Raw genomic sequence first — 15,000 nt, forward strand, 5'->3', positions numbered from 1 at the left:
GGTTGTGGGGTTAAACCATAGACTGTAAAAAATATGGACAAAGCGTTCCGCGGGTCTAACATGAACGTAAAATGAAGCCTGTCTCTATGTGTGGAGGCAGCCATCTTTCAAGATCCGGGCCCAGGCCCAGCTGGCCCATTGGCTGGCCCAGACAACGAGGCGGGACTTCCCCCCTTCTTCTTCGTTGGTTTTTATTTTGACTCGAGTGGGTGGGGGATCCCCTTCATAGACTGTAACGGTAGCCACGCCCCTCAGAACATGCGCGACTTTATGGTCATTTATTTTATACATGGGACCATAATTTTCCAAAAAGAATATTATGACATTAGAAATGAGACTTTAAACTAAAAGTATTCATGACCATGTTTATTAAGGTAATACAGTCTAGGTGAAGTTGGGCCCAAATACATGGACTTCTATGGGGCTATGGGTTTTTTTGAGCCCAATGATAGCGCCACAACAGGCCATTATATGAACTTTCATTTCCTTAGTGGCTTCACAAAAAATCTGTCTGACTGCCCCCCTGGGTTAAACCCATTTCGACCTGAGGACGATTCTGCAGATGCCTTCTAAATCCTGACAGTTTTCTGGAAAAAACCCATGTTTCTATGTCATTCGTTCTCAAATATTTTCATGTCAAGGACCCCCATTAATATATGAATAATTGGCCGCCGACCCCCCCATCTAAAAAATAGCAGACCCACAAGCTCATAGCGCGGCACCGAGTGCAGCGCTATGAGCTTGTAGATCTGCTATTTTTCAATAGCTCAATAGCTCTTAGCAATTAGCTCTTCACTATAAATCCCACCCCCCAAAAAAGCGATTGTCCAATGCCAATCCAAATAGTTTAGCAACGGTTGCTATGCAGGTCTTCGCTGATTGGATGATTTGAGGCATTTTGTTCCACAAAATGTGTTATGCAAAAATCCACCTGGTTGGTGGCGCTATAACAGGCCAATGTGAAAAGGGTGGGATAAAAAAAAAAAGTGTCTAACGTGATTTGGTGTAGACTAGTAAGTACATGTCCGTGGGGGGATCCAGGTCAACCTCTCTAATGGTATAGCAGTGTGTTTGTGAACGATTGAAACGGTATCTATACAGGTGTGTGTGTGTGTGTGTGTGTGTGTGTGTGTGTGTGTGTGTGTGTGTGTGTGTGTGTGTGTGTGTGTCCATGCGTGCGTGGCTGCGTGCGTCTGTGTAATAGATACCTGTATAGCTGCCTGGCGCGTGTGCAGGGTGAGCCGTCAGCCCCGTATTGGGTAGCGACTCGTCGGACGGCGCGTGACCTTCCGTGAGGCCCGAGCCCAACTGTCTCATCCTGCCATCTGACAACAACAAGGGAAGGAAAGCTTTAGAGTGGCGTCACGATGAGGAACCAGTTGTTAGTCTCTCTACTGACACTCTAGTGAGCAAATCACCACCTAAAAGGTCAGGGGTGTACAATTAGAATGGATAGAAGATATCCATATCTAATTGTATATCCCTGCATGAACCTCTCTGACTCTCTTGAGAAAATCAACCACCAAAAAGGTCTCTTCTATATCCAGTGTTGTTTTTGGCAGTAACATTTCTATTTTAGTTTTAGTCATTCGTCTCTTTGAATAGCTTCCATTTAGATTTTTAGTCACATTTTAGTCACCCGGAATGTTTTAGTGTTAAGTCTACTTTTGGTCGACTAAATATCATAAGATTTTAGTCGACTAAAATGTATTTTGGCGGGCCTTGATGCCGTCGCAATGACTGACTTCACACTTGCTTGAAAATAGCCGATCTACAAGTTCACGACGCGCCGTGGCTATTTTCAGCACGCAACAAAGTGTAAAATGACTTACTGTATACTGGATCTCTAGTCCCTTCCTAGCATTTTAGTCTAGTTTTTATTTGTTGACGAAATTGTCAATACATTTAGTCCTAGTTGTAGTCATCGTAGCTTAGTTTTCATCACGTTTCCGTTCAGTTTTCGTCAGTGGACAAAAGGTGGACGATGGACATTTTTCGTCTTAGTTCTTAGTGGACGAAATCAACACTGCTTCTACATCCATTCTAATTGTATGTCCCTGACCTCTCCGTACACTCCTCCACACACTCTGACCTCTCCATGAATGAAGAGGAAGCCGTGGAAATAGGACAGCAGATGCCATCAGCCCATGGTGTATACCCATGATGCACCTGGGGGGGGGGGTGTCTGTCCCAGAGCCATCTAACAGAAGAGTTACGACATTGAGGGGGCAAGAAACCGAGCGCTCGAACGCTGTTCATGCAGCCCTGAACTGAGAAGAGCTGGAGTTGGGAATACATTGTTTTCAACGAGGGCGGCGCAAATAAGAGCTATTTTAGCCATGTGTGCCAACATGACAACTGTTTTAAAGTATTGTACAGTATAACAACTAAAGTCTCTGTAATGTTTATGTTGTACTATTACTACAAAACTAAACTAAAATAAAGGGATTTAAGATCATTAAAGCTGGGCTTTTGCCCTTAAGTTCAATGCATCTCTGCCTATATACTTCCGGTCCCAGTTAGGTTGTCCTCATTCTCAATAGAAGTCTACAGTATGTAGGAGGAGAGCCGCCATTGGACTGAAGCCCCATGAAGTGAACGCAGTTTGCGTAACTCTTAAGGCTCTGGTCTGTCCTTATAGAGCGCCGCAGTCCCTCCCCCTTTCAGAAAAACGAGTGGCCCAGGAAATGAAACCCCAATGCATTCTCCCATCGGCACTTCTAATATAATTTATTTAAAGACGGTTACGCCGCGGACAAAGCCAACTCGGATCGTGACAAATCATGACAATGAACACAATGTTTTGGGGCCGATCAAATCATTAGAAAGAAGAAAAGAAAGTCAGGAGACAACACTATTTGTTTTGTTTTTCGTCTTATAAATTATTTGATCGGCCCCAAAACATTGTGTTCATTGTCATGATTTGTCACGATCCGAGTTGGCTTTGTCCGCGGCGTAACCGTCTTTAAATAAATTATATTAGAAGTGCCGATGGGAGAATGCATTGGGGTTTCATTTCCTGGGCCACTCGTTTTTCTGAAAGGGGGAGGGACTGCGGCGCTCTATACTGTCCGTTACAACCTTAGGGTTTTAGCCCCAGGTATCTGACCTGTCTGTGCAATCTCCAGACCCTCACCTTTGACCTCTGCCCTGCCATCTGGTCAGACAGGTACACTGAAACTATTCTCACTGACCCCTAGGGCACTTTTCTGGCACTTTCTCAGCTCAGTTGGAGCTCTTTCTTAACCACTTAATCACTATACTTTAGCAGACCGTACTCACAAGGGCTCTATACTATAGGCCCCCCGCACCTGTTTTCACTCTACACTAAATATCTTCGCATCACATCTATTCGCTTGTAGATCGGCTATTTTCGGTTGGGTTTCTTAACGCTGGGTTTCTTAACCCATTTTAGACCAGAGGACGATTCTACAAATGTCTTTGTTTTCTATGTCAGTGGTCCTCAAACTATTTCATGTCGAGGACCCGCCGGAATTATCTGTATTTGGCCACAGGAACCCCCATCTGAAAAAATATGTTGTTCCAGCCTCCACGCTCCCTCCCTCTCTGAAATTATCTTGTATACAGATGTATTTTATTGTGTAGTAGTCGACCTCTATAGAGCGTCGCAGTCCCGCCCCCCTCGAGACGAGAGACCCGGGAAAGAAATCCCTGTTCATTTTCCCTCGTAGACTTTTCAGAAAGTATTTATTTAAAGACGTTTATACGCCGCGGGACAAAGCCAACTCTTGTCGTGACAAATCATGACAATAAACACAATGTTTTGGGCCGAACAAAGAATTAGAAAGTAGAAGAAAACACTTTTTTTTGTTGTTGTTTTTCTTCTTTGTAACTATTTGTTTGGTCCAAAATATTGTGTTTGTGGTCATGATTTGTCACGACTCGAGTTGGCTTCGTACGACGCTTAAAAGGTCTTTAAATAAATACTTTGTGAAATAAATGTCTATGGGGAAAAATGCATTGGGATTCATTTCCTGGGCCTGGCGTCGTCATGACAGGGGGCGGGACTGCGACGCTCTACACTCTCTATAGACAGCTTAAGTTAATTTAGGACCTTCTAGCAGTTTTAATTTCGTTTCATGAAACACATTTCTTCCATAATTATGTAGCCCGTGTTTTGTAACAGCATCATCATGCTATTATGACCGTGGATATACGGAGTGAACTTAACAATGATACATTGATATATGATAACACCTTTTATATAATCTCCAACATTCATTTAATTATGTTTGTTATTTACAGCTGGGTAGAGTATAGTGGGGCGAGATGGAAAAAGGGGGGGCGACGGTACCTGTTACCACTCGGGTAACCTTCCAGCTCTCGCCTCAGAGACACAGAACCTCAGGAGAGTCAGGACTAGGCGTGTCAAAAAGATCCATTCAAATTAGAATCGCGATTCCCGTTATGAACGATTCAAAATCGATTCATAATTTCCAAAAATATTTTATTTTATTCTTTTAGATTTTTTTTTCTGCTTACAGTTACAGGAGTTTTCACTACATGGTGTTTTATGATATGAAATGTAAGCTTACCCTAATCACAGTAAACATCATGTCTTCAGTCATGTTCAAGTTACTGTATAGTCAGTACTAGTCACTTCAGATCAGCACAGCTGTATTGTATTGTAGTATTGAACCGAGAATCATTTTGAATAGACAATCGTTTTGAGTCTGGGAAAAAAAATGCTTTAGAATTTTTTTTTTATCGTTTTTGGATTGAGAATAGAGTATGAATCGAATCGTGACCCCAAGAATCGGAATCGGATCGCGGGACACCCAAAGATTGACAGAACCTCAGTCAGGACCCTTACCGTTCCCTCTCCAGCAGATGGGGGCTCCTTTGACCAACAGGCCCTGGTTGCTTCTGTACAGATGGTATTTCAAGTGCTTCTGTTTCTTGGGCTGGGTGGTGAGCTTCAGGTTGATGTGGTTGGCGAAATCTGTGAAGTAGCGGAAGCCCTTTTCTCCGCAGCCCATGCAGGTCCCCAAGAAGCCTGCCGGGGCGCGCGCACGCGCACACACACACACACACACACACACACACACACACACACACACACACACATACACACACACACACACACACACAGAAAACTGTCAGGATTTAGAAGACATTTGTAGAATCGTCCTCAGGTCGATGAACCTTCGGTATATGTTCAGACAGTTGAGGAGCACGCTGGAGGCTGGACTGACAGTAGTAGCATGCAGATTGTGGTTTGTTTATTCAATTCAACACTACTATTTATTTTAGACAAAAAATAGAATAATAAATTATAAATTATAAATTATAAAAAAAAATATTATAATATTATAATATTATAATATTATAATATATATATATATATATATATATATATATATATATATATATATTTATTATATTATATATATTAAAAAACTCCTTGGGCTAAAAGCAGCCATAGCCACTTTTTTGCCCAAGGAGTGTTTTTTGTGCAAAACTATGATGAAAAACCCCCTGCTATTTAAAGAATGATGAAATTTCGATTTCGATTTCGTTTGCCTCATACGGGTTGTTAATGGTATAATTAGTCACATATTATGCTAATTACTCAAATTGCTCAACATTTAACTTTTAGCAAACAAGCAAAATGTCATCCATTAGAGGCCTATAGATAACATTTCTATCATAAAACTTTGGTCTGTGTAACGCCAACCTATCCCTATCCCACCGCTGCCTCGGCCGGGAGGCGCATATTATGTTACCAGTGGGCTGAGGAGCCGACAAGCAAGCAGCAACGCAGCACCCTGTTAGCCTACAATAGTATTGCTTTCAGACTGCAACAAAATAAGTGAAATGATTAATCAGTGACCCCGACTTTCTTGAAGGTTTGTGGGAACGGTCCCGCTGATTTTGTAGGCCGCCCTGAAGACAATGATTAACCTTTTGGTTGAAAAAGGGCAACAGTCAAGGTGACGATCAAGGTCACGGTCAACATGTACACAATGGTGCATATCTCAGGCACAGAGAGACCTATAAAAGATGAGGTTGGATGCGGCACCGAGTGCCACGCTACGAGCTTGTAGATCTGCTAATTTTGAAACATCGTGAAAATGTGTTGCAAATCTTTGAATATATATTCTTTCAGAGCGAACGTTTTTTTAACTCAAATCTTTGCTTCTGGGGGCCCCCCTGAGAGCCATGGGCCCCTGGGCCACGGCCCCACTGGCTAATTCGTCCCTGACCCTGAGAGATTCCTCCATTCTAAATAGTAACCTAGCCTTTTGCTATTAACTGTTATGAAAAACATTCAAATTAATGGTCATGCTGTTCTGTTCCTGTACAACCGATAATAACAATTGTGTACATTTTTTTTTTAATGTGAATGTATGCTTGTGTGTGTGTGTGTGTGCGTGCATGCGTGTGTGCGTGCGTGCGTGCGTCTCCCGTCTCACCGAGCAGGGCGTTGCGTCCTCGCTCGTCGGGCAGGAACCGCTGGTCCACGGCGCACACCAGCAGCGTGTCCGGGAGGCCGGGGGAGCGGGCCCCCACCAGCAGGAACCCGGGGGGGACGTCCAGGGGGTCCGACACCAGGGAGGACAGACGCACGTCTCTGCCCGCCTGACAGAAGCCTAGGGGGGGGGGGTGGGGGGTCAGAGCAGGGCACATATGTTATACCACGGTGGTGGGACTGGTCAGCGTGTTCATTTAAAGGTATAGGCTACGTGATTTTCATTACTTGAAATGACAGTTAAGTGTTATGGGGAGGTGGGGTGTGTGTGTGTGTGTGTGTGTGTGTGTGTGTGTGTGTGTGTGTGTGTGTGTGTGTGTGTGTGTGTGTGTGTGTGTGTGCATGCGTGCGCATACCATCGGTGGTGCAGCATCCATCAGGCGGAGTTTTCATCTGATAGGGCACCGGGGGGCTGTTAGACTCTGAGCCATCTTCGTCATCCTCATCGTCGTTCTCGATACGACCTGTGGAGACACACGCACACGCACACACACACACACACACACACACACACACACACACACACACACAGACACACACAGACACACACAGACACACAGTTATCAAATAACGTAAGATAAGATGATTTTAAAAGCCTTCCTGTGATAATTAATCTCCAATAACTGAAACCACCATTAGAGAGGTGTGTGTGTGCGTGTGTGTGTGTGTGTGTGTGTGTGTGTGTGTGTGTGTGTGTGTGTGTGTGTGTGTGAGTGTGTGTTAAGGCTGTCCCCGAACATTCAGGGTTCGAATGTTCGCTCGTTAGGGTTGGCACTCGAATCTTAATTTATGGCCCTGAACCATTTGTTTTTTTTTAATTTTTATTATTATAATTATTATTTTTTAACTTTTTTTAATTCTCGGCGAGAATGCGATATATGCATAATAAGAGTACTATGTTCATGTTGTGTTTACAATAATTTGAAAGTCCTGCATGAGGGCAGAACACAGTGACACACACACACACTATGCCCACTTCACTTCAATGCGCTTCTGAGAGTACACAGGTGAAACAAATTAATGAACGAGTGACAGCTAACGAGCAAGCTACACTGCAGTCCTAAAAACAGGGCTAGGTGCAGCCTTAGTGTGTGTGTGCGTGCGTGTCTCCAGCCATCCCCACCTTCGTGTGCAGTCGGTTCCGAGTGCAGGTACAGCTGGGAGAAGACGGGCCGCGGGACCACGGCGTTGGAGCGCAGCGACGCCTCGATGGAGTTGTGCAGAACTTCCTGGAAGCGGGTCGTCCTCAGCTGCCCAGCATAGGAGTTCCCCATTGGCCTCCTGGGAAAGACAAGACAAACATTAGCCCCAGCATAGGAGTTCCCCATTGGTCTCCCATGGGAAGACAAGACAAACATTAGCCCAGAGTCCTGCAACGGGTCGGATACCCGTGATACCCCGTGGGTTTATAAGTTAAAAGGTACGGGTACGGGCGGAACGCAACACAACGCGGGTGGGTGACTTTTTTTAATCAGTGGACCCTATACTTATAACGATGTTATAAACAGCAGCTGAGCTGGGGGTTTTCCAGCTCAGCTCCAGCTCCAGTGTTCTAAATCGTCTAAACGTCATTAACATGTATTATTTTTTGCAAAAAAACAACACTGCAGTGTTTTTCCTTTTTTTTAATGACCACAATAAATGAACTGAACTGAACTCCCTGTCTAAATGAAGCAAAACTAAGGAAATAAAAATAAAACTTACAGCCTTGTTTTTTTGTTTTCTGGGTGTCAAAGCAGTGAAGTGAGGCTCACTGGCCATTGAAACTATAGGGATTTACCGATAGATATACCGGTAGACATGCAAGATGTCAGTCTGGTCACCTTTGACTTAATAAGGGGATTGTATTACTTAAGTCTGCTTAGCATTAGCAACATTTGTATTGATGCGGCCCTGACGAAACTTAAACATTTGCAGAAGGAGCTTGATAAACCCATTCTGGGGGGGAACCGGGGTACCCCTTTTGGTGTTTTAAGCATTATGTTATACTTAAGCTATTGAAATATAGCACATCTACAGGCTCATAGCGAGTGCCGCGCTACGAGCTTGTAGATCTGCGATTTTTGAAAAATCGTGAAAATGTGGCGCAAACTTTTGAATATATATTATTTCAGAGCGAACGTTTTTAACTCATATCTTTTCTTCTGTGGGGGGAGGGGGGTCCCTGGAACAACATATTTTATTTTCAGATGGGGGTCGGCGGCCAATTACATATCATTTTGGGGGTCCTTGACATGAAAATGTTTGAGAACCACTGACATAGAAACATATTTTTCTCAGAAAACTGTCAGGATTTAGAAGGCATTCGCAGAATCGTCCTCAGGTCTAATTGGATTAACAACAAAATCACAAATGGTGGTCTCCCACTACTTGACTAGTCAGTCAAACTCAACTGCTCTGATCATCTACAACCAAATAGCTCTCGTGTGACATTACTATAATAACAGCAACCACATGAGGCAATGCAATCTCTAAAAGAGTTGTGGCTTAAGTTTCCAACAAGACGAAAATAACAGAAACTATAGAAAAAGTGCCCTTCTGGGCACCAGGAGAAAAGGCTATCACTCATAGCATCTCTGAGGATAGAATTCTGGATGAGCAGCATTTTGTACAAAACAGGCTCCTCCTGAAAACTTTGGAAGGCAATCTTAGCTAATCAGTGTAGAATCTGAGAAATCCAACAGGCTCGTCTTGATCGCATGACCACAGAGATCATGTGTACCGATTTGCGTGAGATTTGGATTAAATCTGTGCGACTAACATAAACAATGTGTTTTGCAGAAATCAGCCTCATGGTGGCGCTATAACCGGCAGATGTGGAAGGATGCAGGGAAAATGTTTTTCCACGGCCTCTAGGGAGTGTGCATACATAAGTTGTATACAGATCGATGCAGTTATAGGTAAAAACAGGAATTGGCCTGTTATAGCGCCACCGTGAGGCTGATTTAGGAAAAAGATTGTGGCATGTGGTCCTCGGCCTAGTGGAAATGTGTGTGTATAATTTCATGGAAGTTGAACAGCTGTGTTTGTGATTTGTAGCATTTTGTTCGAAACGGACCAATCATGTGAGCTTTGGAAGCCAATCTTAATATGGAATGATGGAAGATGGGAAATTGTGCAGATCCGTGTTGATCACATGACTATGGAGATAGTGTATACCGAATTGTGTGATGTATGGATGAAAAGTGTACGAGTTATCTACAGAAATGTGTTTTGCCTAAATCGGGCCTCATGGTGGCGCTATAACAGGCCGTTGAGGAATATTTGGGGCAGAGGTTCGTCGTTGGCATCCAGGGAGTGTGTGTGTGTGCACAGGTTGGCATGGAACGGTGCCGGAGATTAGCTGATAACGGACGGACGGACGGAAGGACGGATAGACGTATACACGGACGGAGTGCAAAACATACTCTCTCCCCATGCCTTCGGCCTGGTGGAGACAAACATACTCTCTCCCCATGCCTTCGGCCTGGTGGAGACAAACATACTCTCTCCACCATGCCTTCGGCCTGGTGGAGACAAACATACTCTCTCCCCATGCCTTCGGCCTGGTGGAGACAAACATACTCTCTCCACCAAGCCTTCGGCCTGGTGGAGACAAACATACTCTCTCCCCGTGCCTTCGGCCTGGTGGACACAAACACACTCTCTCCCCGTGCCTTCGGCCTGGTGGACACAAACATACTCTCTCCCCGTGCCTTCGGCCTGGTGGACACAAACATACTCTCTCCCCATGCCTTCGGCCAGGTGGAGACAAACATACTCTCTCCCCGTGCCTTCGGCCTGGTGGAGACAAGCATACTCTCTCCCCATGCCTTCGGCCTGGTGGAGACAAACATACTCTCTCCCCATGCCTTCGGCCTGGTGGAGACAAACATACTCTCTCCCCATGCCTTCGGCCTGGTGGAGACAAACATACTCTCTCCACCATGCCTTCGGCCTGGTGGAGACAAACATACTCTCTCCCCCATGACTTCGGCCTGGTGGAGACAAACATACTCTCTCCCCATGCCTTCGGCCTGGTGGAGACAAACATACTCTCTCCCCATGCCTTCGGCCTGGTGGAGACAAACATACTCTCTCCCCATGCCTTCGGCCTGGTGGAGACAAACATACTCTCTCCCCATGCCTTCGGCCTGGTGGAGACAGGACGACAGGACGAATGAGATGCGCTGGAAAGAATGCTGGCTGGAGAGAAACAACCTACTGACAGAGTAGGAGGAGAGGGAGAGAGAGTCACCTCTGATTACTCAAAACTGCGATAACCAGAATGTGTACAATGCCTCTCTGTTGGGCTGCCATTTTACGTATACACACGAACGCGCTCGCACACACACACACACACACACACGCACACACGCACACACACACACACACACACACACACACACACACACACACACACACACACACACACACACACAGTCACACACACACAAGTCACACACACACACACACACACACACACACACACACACACACACACACACACAGTAGTCTGTGGGACAGCATGCTATAAAAACTATCAACAACTCTCAACCAGAGTCAGGTCGCCCTGACCTAGACACACTCACATTCTCTCTCTCTCTCTCTCTCTCTCTCTCTCTCTCTCTCGCATGTCACACGCACACACACACACACACACACACACACACACACACAGGAATAAGCTAAGTTTTGTTGGCCAAGGAATTCCCCTTGGTATGTTTAGTCACATTAAACATAACACACAGCACCAGCCTCTGGTCAACAGTTACTCTCTCCGTTCTAATGCACAAACATATAAACAATCCATAAATACAGATATGAAGCCATTAAAAGAATGTTTGAACGTGATATCACGTGACATCATCAGAGATCCCTGAAAAGGGGCGAGGTCGCTTCTCGCCCTCAGGCGTCTTACTGGGCAATAATAAATAAAAGGTTTAATGGCAAAAACAGCGGCACACTTTACTACTTATTTCCATGGAAATAAGCGAATTAGCATAACACCCCATAGCCCCATTCAATTCCCATTCAATACAATGCAATTCATTTAGGGCTTATGGTATAGGGGAAATAGCCAATAAGGAGTTTTTGCAACAAAAACTAACACCTGGACCTCTTTGGTGGGGACGTAACAACTACAAAGAAAGGTAAGAAAGCGTTCTATAGCATGGAATTCTCCTTTGATCGCAATTTATGTGTGTGACAATTAATCATCTCGTAACGTCGCATGATCGTGTGACACTATACAAAGGTAATAACACAGCTGATCTGAGAACAGCTATAGGTGACAAGTGGTTTGAACAGAGCTCAGTGTGTGTATCTGTGTCGCACAGCTGATCTGAGACAAGTGGTTTGAACAGAGCTCAGTGTGTGTATCTGTGTCGCACAGCTGATCCGAGAACAGCTAGGTGACAAGTGGTTTGTACAGAGCTCAGTGTGTGTATCTGTGTCGCACAGCTGATCCGAGAACAGCTAGGTGACAAGTGGTTTGTACAGAGCTCAGTGTGTATCTGTGTCGCACAGCTGATCCGAGAACAGCTAGGTGACGAGTGGTTTGTACAGAGCTCAGTGTGTATCTGTGTCGCACAGCTGATCTGAGAACAGATCAGTGTGTCGTACTACAAGGAGCTAACAGGGTCACTGACATGACATGGCTGAATGACTGAATGGACACCACCTTAAACCCCCAGCTCTTCCCTCTAAAACGCTGACAGCCCATATGCTGCCGTGCCTAGCACACACACACGCACACACACACACACACACACACACGCACACACGCGCGCGCGCGCGCGCACGCACGCACACACACACACACACACACACACACACACACACACACACACACACACACACACACTGTGCTGGGAGTGGGAGCTGCTCTTGTCTCTAAACTGAGTGACCACCAGTTGGCAGATTGAAGGCCAGCTTAATGAAAAGACTAACCTGTCAGATTACAGACTTAAAGCTGTGTGTGTGTGTGTGTGTGTGTGTGTGTGTGTGTGTGTGTGTGTGTGTGTGTGTGTGTGTGTGTGTGTGTGTTATCCTTTTAGCTTTAATGTCAGACTGTATACAACGTGCTGTTTACATTTGTTTTCACTAATAAAGTTCAATCAATGTTTCAATCAATCAAAAATATAAAAGGCAGTTTCTACGGCTGCAAGAAGAGCAGTATACAGTACAGATTAGTACAGTATACGTGTCAATCCTTGTGTCAAGAACATGGGGCAGTTTTTCTGCAGCTCAGAAAACATCCGGCTGGTTTAGATAAATAAAAAAATACATATTTAATCAACATTGTTGTAGGCAGCTGTTTCTCTGGCAGTTTGTCATTTCCCAGGGGACAGTAACAAACAGGAAGTTCACGAAAAACAAATGTAACCTTCAGGGCAGCTGGGCTATTATATTATTATTATATACTGTAATATGTGATGTTTGTATGTTTGCTAAAACGTTGAAGAGCAGTAGGATTTTTTTCTATTCTAGTCAGTGTTGTTTTTGGCAGCACATTTAGATTTTAGTCTCTTCAATAGTTTTCATTTAGTCCCATTTTAGTCGCCTGGAATGTTTAAGCGTTAAGTTTTAGTTTTAGTCGACTAAATATCACAAGCTTTTAAGTCGAGTAAATCTAAAGTCGGTTTAGTCGACTAATGTATTTCGGCGGGCCTTGACGCTGTCATAATGACTGTTCTTATACACTTGCTGAAAATAGCCGAGCTTGTAGATCGGCTATTTTCATGCAACCATGTGTAAAATGACTTCTACTGGATCTCTTGTCCACTAGTCCCTTCCTAACATTTTAGTCTCGTTTTTATATATTGACGAAATTATCAGCATATTTAGTCTCAGTTTTAGTCACCACGGCTTAGTTTTCATTTTAGTTTTCCATTTAGTTTTCGCCAGTGAAAAAAGGCAGTCGACGTACATTTTCCCGTCTCAGTTTTAAAGTCGACGAAATCAACACTGGTTCTAGTAAATAAAACCATGCAGCTTTATTATGAGAGAGGGGAAGTCAGACTTCCTTTTACAATCCCCAGGTTGGTATTCTAAAAACCTTTGAAATTCATGTCAATGACGACTCTCTCATTCCCCCCCCCCTCCCCCCCTCCAAACATTCATATGTAAGTTAGCGTTGCCATGTTTATAGAGATAGGGCAGGAAACAGGAGATAAACCCCTAGATGTCTGCAACAACACAGGAGGAGGGGTGGGGGGGTGGGGGGGGAGTCATAACACCTTCACCTCTCTAAAGAAACCCTCTGCGCTTTACAACCCCAGGAGAGGAAGGAGAGAGAGGGGTTGAGAGAGAGGGAGGAGGAGATCAAAAGCAAGAGAGGTGTGTTAATGACAGTTAGTACAGGGGATTCATCTTTTCTCTTTCCCTCCTGGGGCTGGCTCTGGCTGACAGGCAAAGAAGGGAATACAAATAAAAATAAGTCGTTTAACCCATTTAGGTCCTGGGAACGATTCTACGAATGTCTTCTAAATCCTGACAGTTTTCTGAAAAACCTGTATGTTTCTGTATTCAGTGGTGCTCAATATTTCATGTCAAGGAACTCACATTTCTTTTATGTAAGAGGCCGCTGAACCCCGTCTAAAAATATGTTGTTCCAGGGACCCCCCCCTAGAAGCAAAGATTTGAGTTTAAAACGTTCGTTCTGAAGAAAAATATATATATTCCACATTTTCACGATTTTTTCAAAAATAGCAGACCCACAAGCTCGTATAGCGCGCCACCGTAATATCTGCTATTTTTCAATAGCTAAATTATAACAATGGGTTATAATCCCTTAAACCCAAAATGGGCTAACAGAAATCATCTCTACACTGAACACCAAGTTGCTGCGCTTTCTTTTTTCTATATAGGCCTCTTATTTACTCACTGACAAATGCTAAGTATGTTATTCACGCTTGATTTGACATATTTTATTTAGACGACCTATAGTTCATTTGTAGCACATACTCGTTTTCTGATCACTTAAAAGGAGGAAAACATGGCCAGGGTGCATATAAGACTGACCTTATAATCGTACCCTAACGCTATATTAAGCAACACATGGGTTGCAGCTATAATCAAATTAATAATGCCTGTGTTTAGATGTAGGCGTGTCACTGCTTACTGTCTGTGTGTGTACGTGACATTTTAACCCGGTAGTTCATGCTCGTGGGGTTATAAGAGATAAAGCCAAATGTCTGTGCTGCTCTCACTAACACACACACACACACACACACACACACACACACACACACACACACACACACACACACACACACACACACACACACACACACCGAGACAAGTCAGAGAAACAGGTGGGGAATAAAACTCAAGAAGCTGCTTTGTCATTTTTTCTTCTCGTCTTTTCTCTCCCCTCTTCTTCTCCTTCTCTCACCATGATGACGGGGAAGTGGGATATTCTTTCATCTCCACCCCTCCCTCCCTCCTCTTCAGCCCCTCTCTCTGTTCCCCTCTTTCAGCCTGGGGAGAGAGACGCTATTGTCACGTTTTATGACCTCTAACAC

General features: G+C 44.3%; 1 protein-coding gene across 1 annotated transcript in view; it reads right to left on the bottom strand.

The window, feature by feature from the left end:
* The window catches only part of greb1 (growth regulating estrogen receptor binding 1), a gene marked incomplete at its 3' end in the record, with an annotated part of 55,519 nt that overhangs the window by 34,819 nt on the left and 5,700 nt on the right, over positions 1-15,000 (bottom strand). The window contains exons 2-6 of the mRNA XM_080771873.1: positions 7,617-7,774; positions 6,850-6,957; positions 6,438-6,614; positions 4,835-5,017; positions 1,209-1,325 (exon numbers count right to left, since the gene is read on the bottom strand). Of these exons, the coding sequence (XP_080627999.1) occupies positions 1,209-1,325; positions 4,835-5,017; positions 6,438-6,614; positions 6,850-6,957; positions 7,617-7,767 (736 nt within the window). The 5' untranslated portion in view covers positions 7,768-7,774. The remainder of the gene's footprint in view (positions 1-1,208; positions 1,326-4,834; positions 5,018-6,437; positions 6,615-6,849; positions 6,958-7,616; positions 7,775-15,000) is intronic.

The sequence above is a fragment of the Protomyctophum bolini genome (assembly GCF_963924005.1).
Source record: "Protomyctophum bolini genome assembly, chromosome: 1".
NCBI lineage: Eukaryota > Metazoa > Chordata > Actinopteri > Myctophiformes > Myctophidae > Protomyctophum > Protomyctophum bolini.